This window comes from Corvus kubaryi, unplaced genomic scaffold (genome assembly GCF_017639235.1).
Source record: "Corvus kubaryi isolate FWS band 111438036 unplaced genomic scaffold, C.kubaryi_AGA036_p1.0 138, whole genome shotgun sequence".
In the NCBI taxonomy this organism is placed as follows: Eukaryota; Metazoa; Chordata; class Aves; order Passeriformes; family Corvidae; genus Corvus; species Corvus kubaryi.
In genome coordinates, this window is record NW_024580672.1 from 12105825 (window position 1) to 12125763 (window position 19939).

The 19939-nt window shown below is 42.5% G+C and overlaps 1 protein-coding gene across 4 annotated transcripts in view; it reads right to left on the reverse strand.

The window, feature by feature from the left end:
- Positions 1–5887: 5887 nt before the first annotated feature.
- Positions 5888–19939, reverse strand: part of STN1 (STN1 subunit of CST complex) — a 47014-nt gene continuing 32962 nt past the window's right edge. For all 4 annotated transcript variants that reach the window (XM_042019254.1, XM_042019256.1, XM_042019255.1 and 1 more), the window contains 3 exons: positions 17158–17280; positions 16542–16614; positions 5888–12684 (listed from right to left, as the gene is read on the reverse strand). In XM_042019254.1, the coding sequence (XP_041875188.1) occupies positions 12527–12684; positions 16542–16614; positions 17158–17280 (354 nt within the window). In that variant the 3' untranslated portion in view covers positions 5888–12526. The remainder of the gene's footprint in view (positions 12685–16541; positions 16615–17157; positions 17281–19939) is intronic.

Here is a 19939-nt window from a genome sequence, read left to right on the forward strand (position 1 = left end):
GGGGTACCGCGGCCCGGCCTCGAGGAGAGCCCGGGGGAAGGGGCGGCGCGGGGCAGGGGGAGCGCGGGATGCCCCAGGGCGCTCCGTCGCTGCAGAAAGGGTCCGAAACACCCTCCCCGAGCGGCCGGCCAAGGTCACGCCGGAAACCCGCGAGTGAAGGGCCGAGCCCGCTCCCACCGGGCTCCAGCTGGGAGCTCAAGGCCGGCCACCGCTTGGGAAGGTCCCCACTGCCCTGTCCCGCGGGAACACACAGGGGTCAGAGCTGGATGAAGGTTGCACAGACCCTCTGTTATGAGGGCTTCTAGAACTATAAACCTGTTTTGGTTTTTTGTATATACATGCACAGGTAAATGGGAATCATCTTCCTCAGTCCCACTCCAAGAAGAGTTTGCCCCAGAAATTTCAGGTGGTTTTTGTTCCTTTTCAATATTGCGTCATTACTTTGAATATGATTATTTTAAAATTATGTAAGAAATGGGAACTTCAGTGTGATCTTCCAGCCCTCAGCTTGTTTCTTGATTCATTAGCTATTCACCAAATTAACTGAAGTTACTAAGATCCCTCCTTCCTCTGAAGTCTCTTGAATAGCATCCCGTGTAGATTTTCCAGTAAGATTCCAGAGTGCTGCTGACAGCTCAAGACCTGCCAGCCCAGGAGTGCAAAGAGGACCAGCTCCTGGCGAAATAAGCTTCTTCATTTACAGTCAGAACAGTCCATCTCAATGTGATTTCCTTTGACGTGCTCTAGGCACAATTTCTGAATCAGAACTTTTACAATGTTACTGGCCCTGAAACAACAATCATGAGACAGACACCAGAGTCACCAAGCCTTAGGTATTTGGGCCAGAAGGCTGGCATTAAAAAGTGGCTGTGTTCAAACCATAGCAGGTTTCCACAGGCAGCTTAAGGAAAAGGAAAAAAAAAAAGGCAGGAGCAGCCCCATCAATGCAGAAGATATCAACTGCTGCCAGGTGGGAAACAGGTATATGATGGCATAATGACAAGGACAGATGCTCTGAGCCAGCCTTCTCCTCCCTCCTCAGCTAATATACACAGTTTACCAAAATAAATGACCTGACATAAAACGCTAAAATCCCAGCATCCCACCCCAGGAGGCGCACAGGTATACATGACACAAGAAGGGCGACAGAGGGGAAAACTCATGTACCCACTGGCACTTTCAAGGCTTGTCTTATCTTCTTCAAAGCACCCTCTTCTCTTCTTTGAGGGACTTCCTACCTCTAATCCTCATACATGACACAAGGCAGAAGAACAATTATTTACATTAGAAACCTTTGCTGTTTAGACTGGCCAAGAAGTCCCTGGTGTGCAGAGCAAACAAAGAAGATTCTTTCTCCAAAATGTAAATATTCAAATAACCCATTGATAAAAATATTATTGGCGTGGCCAGTCTTTTGGGTCTTGGATGCCTGTTCCCTGTGAACCATTATCAATATACATCACACATTCCATCCCCTTCTCCTATCACCCTGTCCAAAAAAAAAGAATAAAGGGTCCCCTCCATTGTTGAAAACACTCAGAGTTTGTTTTAAAACAGCTTTCAAAACATGTCATTGTGAGGGAGAGACAAAATACATCATTCTCCAAACACCCTGCCCCATCCTTCCTGGCATTCTTATTAATTGGCATCTTTTTACTGATACTCTTCTCATCTGCTCTTGTAATGAAGGAGCTTCTATTTTCAACCAAACCTGAGACCAGTGCCTTGGGGTTGGTGCCCCTTTGGTGTCTACCCCGTTCTTTCACAGCATCTGGTCCTCTGTTCACCTTTCCTCTATTCAACAGGGTTTGATTCTCCTCCTCTCCAGACAACCTTCCCCACCTGTGAAGCCTGGCCAGCATTTGCACCTCTGTCCCCCTCCTCCTCCATCATCTGATGGGTTTGTGCTCTCGGCCACCTCCTGCTCTCCTTGTTTGCTTGCTGCATCTGTCCATGCACGTAGGAAAAATGTGTGTTGCCAGGGGCATGGATAGTTCTTTTAAAACATGTACAACACCCAGTCTACTGGGAGTCCAATCTCCAAGTATTGCAAAGCTGGCAGAGAAATACCCAAAACCCTTATTATGCTGCAGGCTTGGGAAAATCTGCTCCTGTCTTAGGCAGCAGCTGGGAAACTGAAGCTGACGGCACTTCCCAGCCTTGTTTTGGAGAGCCGGGCTCCGGCTGCTGGGACTGAATGAAAGCGAGCCTGGGTATGCAGTGAGGAGCACAGCAGGCTGGGTGCCTGGCCAACCCCACGTGCAGAACAGCCTGCACCTGACCAGGGCTATGAACATGAGGCTGAGACACTGAGAATTTGTAGGGAAATAACTAACTCTAGAGATTTTAGTGCTAAAAACTCCTAGCATTTACTATTTTCTTTTTTTAAAGCCCCCATTACCGAAGTCCTATCATTGCATGGGAATATCACTGGTATTATAACAATTTTAACACATATTAATATAAGTATTAACTGCTGATTTAATAACTCCTCTTCAAAGACTCATGCTTCTGATAAAATTCACCTGAGGAACACCCTGGGAAATTCAGCTTCTGAAGGTTGAAATAAACCAGCTATTTTTAAAAGCTTTTTTCTACTCTTTTGCTAGGAGGGTATTTGGGCAAAGATTCTTTTTTTGCTTTTTTTAGACCAAACAGGTAATCACATTAGCCTCACAGACCTAGTGCAGCTACAGCCCAGCAGCCTGGACTCTGCTCCAATTACAGCAAAAATTACAGCAAAAGCTGATGCGTGACAGAATGTGTGTGTGTGATGTTGTCAGAGCTGGAGCAGGACTTGAGTTTTCATATTTCAAGAGGACTCTGTCATGCTGGCAAATTTTTTGTAAATAAGCATTTGAGTTGTAAATTGAAAACACTTGGATCGTTAAATCAGTGAGAAAATAAAACAAGGGACATGCTTTTCCATGCTCCATTAGGGCCACTTCTAATGCCTCTTATTAATTCATGGCATTGTAGATAGGTAGCTGCCCCTAAATGTTAACCATGCTGGGGTCTAATAGCCCTGTCTGTGGTGGCTGCAGTTGTTGTTAAAGATGATTTTCCTTTCTGTTTTCTGGCTGGGCAGCCAGGTGGAACACAGTGTTTTCCTGTCCCACTAACTGAAGAGGCTCTAACGGTGCTCAGCACCCTGGGGAGAAGTAAAATGCCATGAGCTCAGCCCCCTGGGGGAAGGGGAACTGTGCAGTGCTGTGCATGACAGATTAGCCACACAACTCATTACTGGCAACTGGAGTTGCATGCATAATCTGCTAGACATGGTACTAGAGATGTGCCCCTTAGGGTTTTATTGGCTCTGATGTGCAACAGCACAACACAGAGCCTTTGTTACACTCTCATCTCAGCTTCTGTACTTACAAAACCTCAGCTTCTTAAAAAGGCTGCTTTCCATGCAGCCCTTCCACTTCAGTGTTTCAACATACACGGCTTTTGATAGGAATGACAGGAATGGTAGAGCCTGTCTGGCATTCAAATTTCAAACTTTGAAACAAAGCACGGCATGATCTTTTTTCTTATTTTTTTTAAAGCCAATTGCATTTCATCTTCTTGGGAGATTACTGCTCTTCAAATGAAATTCACTCTGGAGATAAATAGGCCCAGCTAATAAGGTAGAAGGCAGCCAAAGGAACCAGCAGCAAATGCTGGCAGAGCAACTCCCCCCTTCTCTAGCACAGTATCTTCATGCCCCTTCCCCTCCCAGCCTCCTCACCAGAGAGTGCTGCTTTGTCAGCCCCTCTGTGCAATCTGGTATAATAGAAAAACCAAAATAATCATTCCTTCTGCAGGCAGTGTACATGCTTTTCCAATGGCATAACAGCTTTTACTTACATTATAAAAGAGCTGCTTCACCCTCTGGACTTAAATTATAGATTAGCCTTTCCTTGAAGCAGCTATCTTACAGTTTAACCTTTTCATGACCAACATTATTTTTCAGTCCTCTCTTAGCAGTTGTGGATGAAGGATTTCCCTCTGTGGTACATGCCCTGCACGCTGTTTAGGGTGGTAGCAGCACGTGGCATGCTGCTTTTCATCCATGTATACCTTGTACTTTTCCATTTTTACAGAGGCTTTGTAGATATCTCTTGAAGTGCTTAAAAAAATAAAGCAAGCCCAAGCCGCACTTTTCTTTATTTATTATATACGTGTCAGCTTACATTTGGGACAGCTGAAGTTTACCAAACTGATCACAGGTTTGGATTGGGATTCCTCGGGTTTCTTCCTGGATGCTATGGCCCTGACTGGTGTCACTCTCACTGTTCTCAAAATAGCACATTTTGAGGCTGGTTTCTGCCTTATCCTCTGCAAAAAGCATGGTATCTCCATTACTGAAAACATGAGCTTGTTAAAATAAAGTCAATCTAGGAAGAAATAGTCTTTCTTTGCATTTTCTTCCCATGTTTCCCCCTATGTATACATACATGGACACCGAGCTTTTAAATTTCTACCAACCCCTTTTAAAATTTGAATTTCCTTGTTTACTATTTTTACTCATTCAACCCCTTCTGAAACCAAACAGTAATTTTATTTGGCTGCACTAGAGAAAGTAGAAGACTTTATCTGCCAATATCCAAACCAGAAAACATTTGACTGACAGACTGTGAACTATAAAAATGTACAAATAAAACCTTATGAAAAGTGGCTCATGGAACTGCAGTTTGAACATAGGTGGTGAGCACACAAACTTGGCACTGTAAGGAGAATCTGTAACATCCAACCTCTACCACTCAGCAGTGGAGTGCATTGATTTTTTGTTTTGTTTTGATACCTTCATGCAAAAGCAAAGTGGTTTTCCCAACTGAGAGACTTCTGTAGGAAGAGCACTTCTGGATCTCCTCAACAGCAACATCATCCCATGGGTAGACACAAATAGTTTGGTTTTTTCCCTCAGTCATTAGACTGGGGTTAGACTTTGTACGGCAGTAGTGGAGATGGGAGATGCTTGGGAAAAAAAATGCCCTGTAGGATGTTAATTGCTTGTAACAAGAAATGAGATCATCCCAAAACAAAAAATGCCCCATGGAAAGCGAAGTTACAGTTTCTCTAGCAGGACCTGATGCAGGTGTGCTTTTCAGCTTGAAGCAGTGGACACACCATCCACATAATCCGAGGCATTCATTTGGATCTACACGTGTTAAGCCCTGGCCATGCAGCACCAGGAATGCAAACCTAAAGAACCATTTCACTAATGGACTCTTTCTCAGCCACTTTTCTGGTGACTGAAGCACTCAAACCACCTGTGAGACAAGGGCAGCTTTACCTTCAGGATAATTCCCATCATGACAACATCTGTCTGACAATTACATTATCCTGAACATTTTTGTCCTCAAATGCATGTTGGTGGCCTACTGTCACTTTAGCATCTACCTCTGAGCACCCAAGGCCCTAAAAGACCAATGTCTTTTAGGAAGTACAAAATACTCTGCAGAACAGAACTGTTCAAGGATAGTGTAAGGAGGGCAGAGGAAGAATATATAAATACTGGTGTGCTCTATGTAAATTTGCCCAGCTGTTTATGCTAAATGTTCTCTTACTCCATTTTTCCTGACCTCATTTCCTCCCTTGCTTTCTAATTGCAGAAAATAAAACAGTACAAGTCCTTGCTTTCATTACATGCAACACCTGCTGACTGTTCTGAAACAGATGTCTACAGCATCATTAGGCAATCATTTCTTTAGCCTTTTTCAGTAGGACTCATTTCAAATGTCTGTGCTAAATCCTCCTCCTTCAGCTTCCTCTGTATTTCTCATCCTTTCCTACATTCAGAGTTCCAACAAAAACTCTTCTCTCTATCAGTTTACTCTTGCTATGTTTGTCCTGGATCACTGTACTCACAGAAGGACAGACTATAACTTCTTTGAACCAGGAATTAAGTTCAAGAGATTTTTATTGGGGGAAAAAAGACAAGGTGAGGACAGAAAACAGTGAGAGTATTAGTCAGCAGTGTAGGCAGTACTTCAGAACACCAGCTGGCTTGTTACAGCTCAGAGGTTTTTTTGTGGACAGTACAGCAAAGAAGAGTTTTACATGAACACAAGGACAGCCCCTACACTCTCAATGCAAATGACCAATTCTGTCAACAAGAGAAAAACGCAGCTCCAAAACACCCCAAAAAAGAGAAAAACCCTTTTCATTTCTGTACCACCATCATACCTTGCCAAGAAGAGCACATGTTAGTATCAGTTAGGCCTGCAGGACTTGCAGAACTCCATTGTTGGGGAAGACATCTGAGAGAATAGATTCCTCCCTCCAAATATCCAAATATTTCCAAATATCACTGTAATATTTGGCACTCCTGGGAGGAACCATGAACTTTCGAGGCCAATAACAGACTTGGCACATACTGCATTTAATCATGCTGGTTGCTATGCAGTGACATACGTTTGCTATTTATCTTACCTTGTTCCCAGCAGAGTGATGTGAAGGTGGCAGAGAGCTCCAGTTGTAGCTGGTAGGGAAGGAGTGTGCATTCTTCCAGTGAATAACAAAAAAGCAAGCTAAAACAAGAGCTGTAGGACATGTTGTGCCAGGTTAATTGGCACTGCAGTGTTGTAGTTCAACACTTACTGAAAATTGTTCCTTTAGGTTATTTCTTCCACTGGCAAATTCCTGGTTATGTTATTCTCAGGCAATCTTGTTAATCTGGGCTGGTTTCAACTTGTAGATTACTGTGACTAGATTAGGATAGCCTCCATTGTACTTTTAAAAGATATTAGTGGGAATGGGCTGGTGGCATCATTAACAATCAGTTGCTCAACTTTGTACCCCAAGGCAGCTTTACCAGATTTTAATGGATTTGCAGTTTGGCATCATGACTGTCTTAGGGCAATCTGTATGAAGAAACTTCTGGAAAAACTGTCCAATCATTTCTTAAAAGAGCACTTGCAGAACAAGTGCTTCTTGTGGCAGTTGAAGTTACAGGAACAGGTTCCTTGGGACTGTCCCGTGTGTGGTTTCTCTGGTGTTGTATGAATTTCTACCTTCCCTTTTACGGAGGCACTGATTTGGGCTTCCCTCTTCTATCAGTGCATCCATTTCCTAAAAATGTGCCAGACCATAACAGTTCAGGGTCCTTCACACCTCTTAACTAGCCAAAGTCACTTGGGGTGGTGGGACAGAGGTTGACAGGTGCCCAGATGCACAGTATAATCATATCAGAATAGAATCACTCTTTCTCAGAAAAAAACAGGCTAAAAGGAGACACACTAACTGGTAGACATGCAAGAAGTCCACATCAACTTTACAGATCATGTCTGCAATGAGACCTGCAAGGACATGAAAGTGGCAGGGAGAGGCAGATAGCTTCTATCAGGGGCGTGACTTCTGCTTGTTCAGGTTTGGGCAAGACACAACTCTTTTATTTTTTAGTTTTATTTATTTTGTACTTGGATACCTGCAAAAAACACATCACTAGGATATTCAGGGTGCTAGTGAATCTTTGGGAGGGTGGGGTGGAAAGAGCATTGTTTTTCTGAAATTGCAGCTCTTTCCTGCTGCAAACTACACCGGGAAGAAAACTGCCTCTTCTGGTGCCTAGACAGGGAGCAAAGGACAGCCTGCTGGAATCAGAACAGGCTGTGAACAGTGTCAGGTCACTTAGGCAAGGGATTATTCTGAAAGTTTCAATTGTTGACAAGGATATTTGAGTTAGGAAAGATAAAGTGAACAAAATAGAAGAAGGGGGTTTGACAGGATCTGTACTGTGAATGAAATAAAGGGCCCGAGAAAACGAGTCAGAGGGGACAGTGGAGTTCAGGAATAGATGAAAGAAATTAGGGGGAAAGTCTCTGTGCCTGGCAGGCTATATTGCTGGGAATGAAACCCAAGATCCCTGGGTCAGCATTTCCCTGCTGCCCACAAGGATCCACAAAAATGTTGCTGTAATGCTGGGACTCCTGGAGGATGGTAACCAATTATTATGACTATTCTTTTATCTTTGTGGCTGAACATTTTTTTTTGCTCTAGCCTGGAGGGTTGGGGCAGTAGGACTGGAGACTGTGCTGAAAGACAGCAATAAAGAACATAGCGCTGCACTGACAGGAAGTTTCAAAATTCAGGGTGCCCATGGGATCTGAACTTGCTCCCTTCCCATTAAAAGGTAAGTATAAAGATACAAATCTTTGCTAGGCACATCTTTTCCCTACAGGATCAGCTTACTCTCAAAGTAAACCAAACTGCATTTCTTTGACAAACAGATTTCCAGTACTTTGTCTCGTAATTCTCCATGTGGCTCCATGCCTCACTGGCTGCTCATTGATGAATTCCCACTTTGAATAATGAATTAGCAACTCCTATTTATGGTGTTCATCACTGGAATCCGCAAGTGTACACAGACCCAAAACAGTAACAGCTTCTAGTCATGTAGCTAATATTTAACTTTGTCATTTATTACTTTGAAAATAGATCTTCATTTCCCAGGTAGGTTGTGTAAAATGCATGCCCTCATGGGTCCAAATTTACAATCCAAAGATTTTGGAACAAGAATACTCAGAACTCAATTATCTGGATTTCTATTTTTATGAAGTCATCTAAGAAGTCATAAGAGGAAACAGGATTCCAGGAAAAATATGATACAAATAAAAACAAGGAGACCGTCTTTGCCTCATAGGCCTTGGAGAGCAAGACGACAAGACAAGCAAGGCAATATGCACGGAAAGAGAGGCAGAAAAATATAAAGCTAATAGTACTAATACAAGAGCAACTTTTCCTAAGTCCCACTCCAGCATCTATCCATTCACTCTCTCCCACATAGCCACAGAGTTCTTCTCTAATTGCTCCCATAGAACTTTTAATGATTAGGATTACAAAAAAAATTAGGCTTATGCCCTATGCAGGGAGCTGTATTATCCCCAATTTACAAAAGGGGGAAACTGAGGCATGAAGCAACATCATCTCTTCTCTCACATAAGCAGAGGGCAGGGACTAAAACTAAAGCTGTTCCTTTGTTTCCTCACCAGAAAAGCAATCACTGTGCATTTTGCTAGAATAGAATATTGAGATTCTTAGGTAATTTTTGTTCTCAGGTGCTGCATTTCTGTGGAAACTTACCTTTTTAAGGTAACATAGAAATGCCAACTGCTTTTAAAAATTCCATTTTCCTTACCTACCTTTTACTGCCGTAACTGTTGCTATGGAAACTGGAACTGGCCATGAAGCAGTTCTACAACATGAATTCTCACTTGTCAGTTTTACATTAATGTGCTACCTTCTAAGTCCTTTAATAAACCAGTAATAATTGTGTTGCCTAACGAGTTTTCAAATTAAACAAAACAAGAAAGCATGCTTTCACTGAATGCTCTGCACAATATTTTGTAGGTGTGGTCTAAGAATTTTAACAGTGTGCATGATATGACTCTGTTGGTTAAGGATATGATCTTTAAACAGAGAGACAGTTTATTTGCAGTAAAAGCCCTAGTGTGTGTAGTTAGACTTACATAAAGGTGACTTATACCAACATGGGTATGTCTAGACTGCTGTCACAGAAGCACACTGTAGAGATACTGAGTGAATGGGTAAATCAGCCAACAGTGAGCTCTGTGCTCCCACAGCTCCTCAGGGTACTGCTGTGCATGTGCATGTTGTATTCCCTGTAGGTGCAGGAGGGAATGCTCTCAACCAGAGTAAGTGTTAACCTGGGCTGGGTGGCTACTGTGGAAAAAATAAAGCATGCAAGCTTAAGACACAACTATTCTGTACAGATAGGCAGAATCAGAATCTGTGTAGCTTAAATCTAGACTCCTCCATTAACTTTAGCTTAACCTTTCTCTCTTGTAAAAACTGTAGGCTCCCTTGTGTTTATTCATCTTACTTCCCTGAGACAACTCATCTGAGAAAAATCCCTTTTTCCTGTTCTTGGGGAGCGAACACCATCAGAACACACCCTCCATCACAAGAGTCGAGCACTCCCTGCAAGGATCAACTTAAAAACTTCCAAGGACAGGTTCTTTCCAGAATAACTTACCTGTGTTTCCTGAGACAAGTTCCTTCCACCTCATCTCCAAGGCTTTGCAGTTGTTCAGAGCTTTTGAAATGCAACAGGGGCAGGACTGATGCAGGTACAAGTGTCTGCCCTTTCTACCTCCAAGCATAGAAAATCAGTGGACAGGGATTTTAGGCAAACTTTACACAAAAAAACACATCTAAAACACAGGAAGTGCAGCCTTGGAGTTGGAGGCAACAGAATTTGCATGTGTAACTATACAAACTGCAAAGCCCAAAGATGTAAACCTATTTTGGTATGAATTTTAAAGAGATATCCTAAAGAGCAACATGATCTCCAAACTCTCTTTTCCTTCCAGAACTCATCCAGCCCACACACTCAGCTGTCATCCTCAGGAGAACCAGGGTCTTTCTTCTGACTTATGAGAAGAGATCACCTTTCCCACTGAGCTAGCACTGTTCCTTTAACCCTTTCCCAGCAAAATGAGCTTCTGCTGATACAGAAGATTTTAAGAAAATGGCCAAGCTAGTCTCTGGAATCAGATGCCATGCTTTTCCACATGGTCTGAAAACACCTTGTACTTTCCTTTAAAATACCCTCAAACTCGTGCCAAATAAGCAACTTAACCATATGTACTGCTTGATTGTGGGCAACTCCTGAAGTGAATTTGAATTTAGGAATCAATATTCCAAGCTACTTCTTCCATCCCTTGTTTTTAAGCATCACTTCAAACTGATCAATAATCAGAGCATGAATTTAAAAAGCAAATCTCCCCTGTGGCCAACCAGATCTTCTCAGAAACATAAATTAAAGCTTCAATTCCCCTCAGCATCACTTCACTCAGAATCTGCCTTCTTTCCCTGATTTACAGAGAGAGATATTCAGGGCATGGGGAGGGAGTGGGGAACACTCTACAACTCTTCCTTAATCCTCTTCTGTTTCCTTCTGCACAGGTACATCCCTTCAGCACCTGTTCAGGGCCCATATTAAGATCTGACTAGAAGGTACCTGACTCAGAGCAGAGCAGCAATGTAAGGAGCAGGGAAATCTGTAAGGAAACCAACTCTTGAGTCCTGCAGCAAGTACGGAATACACAGCAAATGAATGATTCATACATAGTTCTCTACTGCGAACAAACTTACCACCTCTTTAAGGCCAGAGTTTTCCACAGGCCTCTGAATGCAAATGCCAAATATTTTGTCATGCCTTTCTCTTAGCCTATATCTCACTGCAGCCAGGGCTTGGAGGGAGGCAGATAATATAACAAACCAGAGAGCTGGCACACATGGGGCTACTCACTGGCTTTCCTCATGCATATGGTTTATTTTTCCCTGCTATGTCAATCCTTATAGGGCTTTACCACTACAGCTGCCTCCTGGGAGTCTGCTGTTTCAACTATTACAGGGAAGGTGCAGATGAAAGAAGGATAAATTCAATCTTTTGTACTCTTTTCAAGTTAAAGGTCTCACCTCCACACCATAAATTAAACAGATTAATTAAACAGACAAGCCTCTGCAGCAGCAAGCTCTCTCTAAGGATAAATATTGAACAACTTTGCTTTTTAACTGTTGCACATAACAGAGTTGTGATTATTCCAGATCAAACATCTTGCATGGTAACCTGCTTTAGGCCAACGTTGTTTCATCTATGTCTTGTGTTCTTCTGCAAGCACAGATATGGGTAGTATTTTACCACAAAAGTGACAAAGAATAAAAGACACAAAAGGCAGCAGGCAGAGGAGGTTACAGTGGGTCTCAATGGCTTCTGTATTTTCTTTTCCAAAGTATCTAATTTATGTTTTACCATTTGTGATGTAGGAAGCAACTGAAACAGCAAAACAGTAGCTGATTTTGAGAATTCTGGTCTGAAGAGAAACCACAACAACAGGCATCAGTAGCACAGATGGGAATGCAGAGGAATGCAGACATGCTTGGCAACCAGTGGGCAAGGCTGCAGGATGGGGAAGGGATGCAGAACCCCATTCCTGAATACTACTTTATGGACAAAGGTGAGGACTGCTTTAGTAGTGGGAAAGCTGTCCAGATTGAGGAGTACATATTTACAGACAAAGGTACACCAGCACTGGCCAGGAAGGACAGGCAAATCCTTCTGTTTGTGTGTCCTTTCTCTAGGTGTTATGAAGTTCACATAAAAAGAAAGATCCACAGCTATTACCACATGAAAGCGTGCAAGATCAGTCTTTAAGCCAAAAAAAATCTCCTGAGATGACCACTGCTGTAAACAGTGATCTTGAGCAGTGACTTTTCTTTAGGCCCACTGGATGCAGATGTGAGGATGTCCAATACCTCATCCTACTCCAAGGAAAGAGCCCAGTTTCTTTTCCAGTTCCCCTGCTAGATTAGAATGTCCAGAATCAGTCTGATACCTTTCACTAGGAATAGCAAGGAAGTCAGCAAGAATATTAAAACAAGTATTTGAACAACTTCTCTGAAGCTGGACAAAACCAGCATCTGGAGAATCAGAAGGCTCTTTTTATCCCCATCTAGATCATACCAGCTAATGACAGCTTCTCACAGTCTCTCAACCTCTCCTTGTTATCTTTTCTCTTTAAAATACCATAAAATACCCTTCCATAGTGCTGATAACATCACTGTTACTCTCCAGTAGTTCCAAGACACGGTGCATCACCACTTCATCCAGAGAGGGGTTGTAGCTCTGCCGAACACAACTCAGGACATGAAGGAAATGGCAGCCTTTTTCAGCATCTGCAGAAAAAAGGAAAATGTAGTCAGGAATGGAAGAAAAATTTCAGTCTGTCTCTTTCGAACTATCGTAATACAGATCAGTCATGAAAATCCCAGAGCCCTAGATACTAAAGCAGACGTGTATATTCAGAAGAAAGAGATCCTGTCTGTCCCTACAGTTCTCCAATTATCAACTGTTCCCAGTGACTTTTCTGGGAAGTGTCAGGGCTGTAACAGTAGTAACGAGGGCGAAAAGATAACTCAGTCTTGCCAACTCTTAACATACAAGGCTCATTCACTACAACTTGATGAAGAGTTTAATAATGTAAGGCTACCTCCACTGTCCACCTGTGCAGGCCATCCAGTTTTTGCAACTTCAGAAGGAAGCAAATGAAAGTCATTTTTCTGAGACCCAACTTCACAACCCTCTAGCACAGCAGAGAGGTGCGTGGCCAGGGCCTGTAACCGCTGGCCCAACGCTGGCATCTTGTGGAAAAACTGCTGCACTGCAATTGCATTCACCTCGCAGTGCGATCCCATCCCGGCCCCTCAGAATACTCAGACAATTACAGGAAAAGAAAGTCAGGGAACATCAGTATCGGATTTTATCTCCTTTTAAGTGGAATTAGCCCTGCAATGTACAAGAGAACAGAAGTTTAAAATAACCCCCTTTGCTAGGGGGAAGCACAGAGGTCCCTCATGGCTGCACACCGCTATTCTATGCCAGGTGGAGCACTGTTTGAAGCTGTCCCCAGTAATCATTTCCTCCAACAAACCCTGTAACCCACTGATCATCAGTGCTGCAAGCTCCCAGTCCCCCAAGTGCTGAAGTTCACAACATATTTCTTCTCAGTGGCTAACAATGGGAAACAGGCATAGATCAGATACATCAGCACAATTTTCCTTCTCCTTAACTCACATGATGCAAGGCAAGTTTGATAAGGGTACTGAGACATTGCCATGGGCCAGGGAGGGCCCTATATTTTGTTGTGGCTGCCTTAGTTTTTTTTAGTTATTCTCTACTCTAGAATCTGCTGATCTCCAGAGCTGCCTTAGAACCTGCTGAGAAAAATCACTGGTAGATAGTGGTAAATAAACAGTTCAGCCTAATTCTGATCAGGCTGTGAGTCAGAAGTATCCAGCATGATAAAAAGACCTTTGCAGCCAATAGACAGAAATGTGTCGACCACCCTGGGAGAGGCAACTGCAAAGAACAGAACAATGCCTCTACCTGGTCATACTGACTGTGGTTGCAAACAAAATGCTGCACTTTTCATTTGTCATAGGTTTGTCATAAGAAGGTCAAATTGCCCATCCCTGATCTAGAGTAACTTAAGTCTCAATGAATTACATTAATGACTCAAGTGTTACCTAACAGTACAATGTGTACTTTTCCCCTAGATGCTGGTGGAAAATGGCACTTTGGGGTAGCTGCAGGTGTGTACAATGATTAAGTAACCCCAAAACACTCCTGTCCCTCTTTCACTAACATCCTGGGTTCTTGCTTTTGTCCAGGAGCTGAGGGAAGCCAGGCTGTGATTAACTGTCCTGCCTGACAACCAACATCAGAGGGGACAGAGTTACAGAACAACTACCATTTGCCCACTGCAGATGTCTCACACAGGGTACACTCTGACAAATTTGACTTCAAGTGGTTCTGGTTTTTGTCCTCTCTACCATTAGTCTGATCTAAGTCTAAAAACAGAGCAAATTTATAAAACAAACAAATAAACAAAACAAAAACCAAATCCATTTTGCAGTTCAGTCTGGAGTCAAAATGAGCTGTCTGGCTGTATTAAGTTTCTAGATGGACCCACAGTGGTCTCTCATGAGTGCATTTAAGATCAGGAATTACAAGTGGAGCCAAGGACTAGGATTTTCATGTGGGCACATTTCACATCAGGGCTTGTGCAGCTCTGAGTAGGCACACTTAAGATTTTTTTTTTAAATATGTACAATAGTTTCAGACAGCTGAAACTTTCAGGGTTGGGCCTGGGAACGTGTCACAACTACAGCAGTGGGGCAAGGCGTTGCCTGGAAAACTGGCAGAGAAGTAACTCATTGGAGAGAAGAGTTTGATTTCTCATAAATCATCCTTCTTGTCATGGAAGATTACTATTACTCTTGGAGGAAAACGGGTAGGAATTTCTTGCAACAAACAAGCGGAAGCCCTAGAAGTGAATGCCCATGTCGTTGTTTTCCCCCGGGAGCCGCGCGGGCGGCTGGGACCGCGCTCCCGCCAGCAGAGGGGGCCGGCAGCCGCGCTGAGCTCCGCGCTCTTGCATCACCCACTGACAACAAATACCCGCCGTGCCCTGTTGGTTTCGATTGAAGCTTCTTGGCTTTGCTTCTACTGACAATGACCAGGGCAGTGAAATGGTCCTTCTGGAAAACAGCATAGAGACACTGACCTGGATATTGCCCTCTTTACAGCAGGAAACTAAGTAAGGGGAAATCTTCAAGGAGAACAAGAGGGTTTGTAAAACAGTTGCTAATTTTAAACTGCTTATTATGGAAAACATGCCTTTGAGGACTCAGGACTCTTCAAAGTCATTTCTGTGACTGATCTACAAATTACTCTCAGCTGTTGACTTTTCCTGACCGAAAGAACTTCCCAACTTTTCATGGATCACAGATGACTTTACCAGTGTGACAATGCACAAGAAGGGAACAAACTGGAGGCAGTCACTCAGTGCCTCTGTCAACTGTATAGAGGTTCTGGCCTTGATAGTGGCACAGTTATATAAAAAAAAAAAAAAAAGGCTGTCAGGAGAACTAGCTGATTTATAAAATGAGCAAAGGAATGATTTGACTTTTAGAGAAATGATGTTTGTTAATTGGATAAAAGGTAATAAAACAATGTGATACACTAATTTGTTGCACTGAAACAGCTTCAGGCAAACAAACCCATATTAACCTGCATGCCCAGTAGTAACCTTTTCTCCCAAGACCTTGTCTACAATTGTACCATTTCTTAAGATAGACTCGATATTGCCTCTGCTTTTTTTTTACTGCAGGATAACCATCATACACCAGGTCCTACAAGTGCTATTGTAGTTATGATAGTATAGGGATATGAGCGATTTCAGATTTTATGCCTTATGTTCCAGTCAGTCATTTATTCCGTACTAAAGCACGTTCTATCCCACAAATAGCTACGCTCCGGCAGCTAGTGATCCCTGCTGACACATTCTATCCCATGAATTGAAATACACTTTGTAGCAGTGTACCCGTGTAATTAGCAGACATTCAAGTCAAGAACAAGTTGTCACTGTGGCAATAAGACACAATAGGTTTGAGGGACAGGGATAACTCAGACGCCACCTGAGGCACATTATCTGAAAAGAAGTAGACTTTGTTCAACTGAAATCCTTAACTACAAAGAAAAACCACCTGAGCTTAAAATCTACAGACAATATCTTCTGACTTAAGCAAGTTTTATGTTGACTTAAAGGAGGCGGGGATTTCACCTTTCTGCACGGTCACTTTTGTGTCAACTCCCCTGTAGAAACTGAACCAGCAAGATTTGCTACTTCTCCAGAGTGCAAAGCAACAACTACTAGGTGGTGACCTGACTTCATTACATTTGGTTCCTCCCAAAATCCAAGTATTCTCAAAAGATACAGATCTAAGATAATGGCTGCTTATTTCAGATCAGAGAGGTTTGCTTCCTGCTGGGCACACCTGCTCTTTCTCTCTCCACGCTCACATGAAGCTGCTCCTGCACTCATGCTTGTAGCTATACTGATTAGCTACACCAGCAACAGCTCGAGTTCAAGGGTAAGGACAAGCAGCATATCCAATACAGCAGCAGAAGGAGATATTGTCATCAATATATCTGCACCAGCTCATCAGAGCTTGATCACTCTGCTACTTACGCCTGGGTTTTCGACAGTCTTCTTTAATCACATCAAGGGTCACTTTAAACAGCTCCTTATCATGGTCAGTCACCTGAAGAAAAAAGAAGAAACTGGCCTTGCTGTTGAAAAACAATCCAATGCCATGGTGTATTCTAAGCTAACGCTGTCACAACTACATTCTGCATTTTATGCTGCCTCCAAGACTAATAACGAACGTCAGATCTTCAGGCATTACTTTTACTGCTATTAGCAGCATCCATGAGTTAGGTGAAGAACATGATACAACTAAGTCTGACCCAGAGGAGGGTGACTGAGTCAGTAGTACACCAAGCTTGAACCCACTTCAATAAGGAGAACTGTCCAGGTCCCAGGTTTCAGTGAGCTCAGCTGGATCAGAGCAGTTTGGCAACCCAGTGAATACAGACAGAACTTGGAAAAACTTGGTGGGCGACACAGAGGTAGAATCAACAGTGAAGTAAGATGCAGATAAGACTTTTGAGTAAACTGAGAGCACCTGGATGTCCAGCTTCTCTTTCTGAAACTTTTCTACTATTTCTGCAATATTTTTACTGTCTTTACTGATTATGAAAGTCATACCACTGAACTTGTTTGCGACCACAGCTCAGTTCCTTACATGGTATAAGTCCTTGGAGCTACTACGTTTCTGGAAAACCACTCCTTTTTCTTGTAGCATCTTTATTGCTTCCTTAAAAACACTGTGAATCCTTTTGGAACTGGAGTTACTTTCTGACTTCACCTGGATGGGAAGAAAGGAATTAAGCAAATGGTGAGAAATCTCAGCTCAGCCAAAGTTACCAGCAAAAGCTCCAGATGCTTTCAAGAGGAAGAGGACTTCAGGTCCTCTTTAAGATGAAATTTGTTACACATTTTTCTTCATTTAGTAATTCACAAGTCATATCTGTTATGTATGAAATAACCAATATCTCTGAGCTTTAAACAAAATCCAGACACCAGAAACTTGTGCCATTCTTAAGGAACCACAATCTCTAAACTGCCTTCTTTGTGATTAGTAGCTATTTGATGATGTACCAAGAACTCTTTTTTGGAATGGACTTGTGATGCTTGCGGATCATTTGACTTTTTTGTTAATCAAGCTTTGTTCACTTCCAGAGTTTTCCTGGTAATAAGGGTAGGAAGAGTTTTGTAGGATGATATTCAGAAGGAATCCAAGTGCTGAGGACTGGATTCCCATCTCCTGATTTCAGGGAAAGGAGAAAACTGACAAAACCAGTATTTGTTTCTTGCCCCCTTTGTTTCCAAATTTTTACCAACATTCTGGCCATGCTCTCAGGATTTTCTCCATAGCCTAATGAAATGAAAGGATAAAGAGCACGCAAGAAATTAAGACAGGTATATGAAATTAGGAAACAAAGGATTCAGATTTGAGGGGAGGTGGGAAATTAATTTCTTGTGAAAGGAGAACAGTGTGCCTGGAAGTCCATAACTGAGGTTATTTAGAACACAGGGTTCCACGTCTGGGACACATCTAACAGAGCAGGAAGGAAAGAAGGAAGGGGAGGGGAAAAAAAAGCCAACAGGGAAAAGCAAGGTTTGTTTGGAAGTAGAGCAGAGCTAAGACAGTGGAATGACAGCTAGGGAAGTAGAAGAAAATAATTAGTTGTGGAGAGGGGAAAGTATGGGTAGATAAGAGCAAGACTATGATTTACTCTTCTCCATCTGTCCTACTGTGGCCTTCAACCTCCCATTTATCTACAGAGACTGCTTTAGCTCCCCAGTAGCTGTTTTCTCATCTGTTGGGAGCATACTGTGCTCCCTGTGGTTTTCTTTGAGAAGGGAGCTAAACTGCTTCCCACAAACCAACATGTGATAACTAGAACCACACCAGAGCAACCAGAGCAAGATTTGCCAAGCCATTCCTTCAGCTATCAGCATAAATGCTCCCACCCTGTTCTGAACGAAAAGTATCAGACTTCACATATCCTACTTCACTCCCCAGACACAGCTCAGAAGCCCCGGGAGCAAAGCAGGCAATCACCATGCACTAGAAAGAATTCACATGAATATGCGAAACAGACACCACAGGAGCAAAGGAAGAATATCTTTTCACAAAACATTCATTCAATCCACTTGCAATTCTTAAGTGACACTCCAACAGCCTGGAAGCTGAGGTACCTAAGTGGGAATAGTTCAGGGATCCAAAAGGGATATTGGTGTTAGCATGCATCACAAGTTTCTGCATCCTGTTCCTCCAGGTCACCCCCAGTATTTCAACAGGCCATAATCACATCTCTCTGTCCCTCTTTTTCCTCTCAAATCACTAGTAAAAAATAATTGCTCAATACTTCAAGATAATTAACACAGAACAATGGCTCTTATTCTCAGTTCAGTTTTCTCTGCTTCAGACTGAAGGATTCAGTGCCTGAACCTGGTCTGTCCTCCTGTCCACCACAGCCATCAATCTGGATAACAACAGAGTCTACTTCTAATTACAAACTTGGCCATACATCTGGACACCGTTCCAGTCACAGCATTAATGCTACTATGGTATTTCTCTTCATTGTGCCTCTTCTGATGAACTGAAGAAACAACCATAAAATGCAGCAGGAAGGATTGAGTGAAGAGTGAATATTTGCTCAAGGAAAAGCACATTCTTATAGCCATGTGTAAAATGAAGAGACTTTGCCTCTCACTCAAATGCAGTAATAAATCCTCAAGAATGTAAGAAATTGCTAGCAAAGCAACCAACTCAAGCCTCTGATCAATTTTTAATGTGAAAGCAAGCATTTGGGGAAAAAAAAAGATAAAAATATTTCCAAAGAAGCACAATAATTATTCAGTTTGGCTTACCACTGAAATCCTGTCAGAAAAGGGAGATAATTAAAAACAGACTGTGTGTGAACTGACACACAGCTCAGCCTGGATGGATACTGAAACAGAATCACTAAGAATGCAAGTCAAGGCATCGACAGAGTGAAAGCAGTGAGGTCTTATAATAAGTAAGCAGCTGCTACAAATCAGCACTTTCTCATATGTGCTGCAGAATCCACGGAAAAGGGCTCCATGGCAGAAGGACTGTTTCTGAAAAAAAAATTAGGGCTCCTGCCCACTTTAATAATATAATATTATATATGAATGTAATAATATTATACATTATTGGTGTTTAATATTACCATAAAATGACAGGAAAATTTTGGGGTTTTTTCCTAGTGTGCTCTAGAATATGCTTCCTCCTCCCCATTCCTCTGGGTAAAGCTGCAATTAAGTTTCTTTGTCAACACAGTCTAAAATTGCTTAGTCTGCTCTTTTGGTCCACTAAAAGTAACTCCAGCATCTCATCCTGCAAATTCGCAAGTCAATAGTTCTCCTCCCCAATACCTCTCACAATGTTCACACCTCCTTTTGCAAAGTGCCCTCCTTGGCCATGCCTTAGTTTC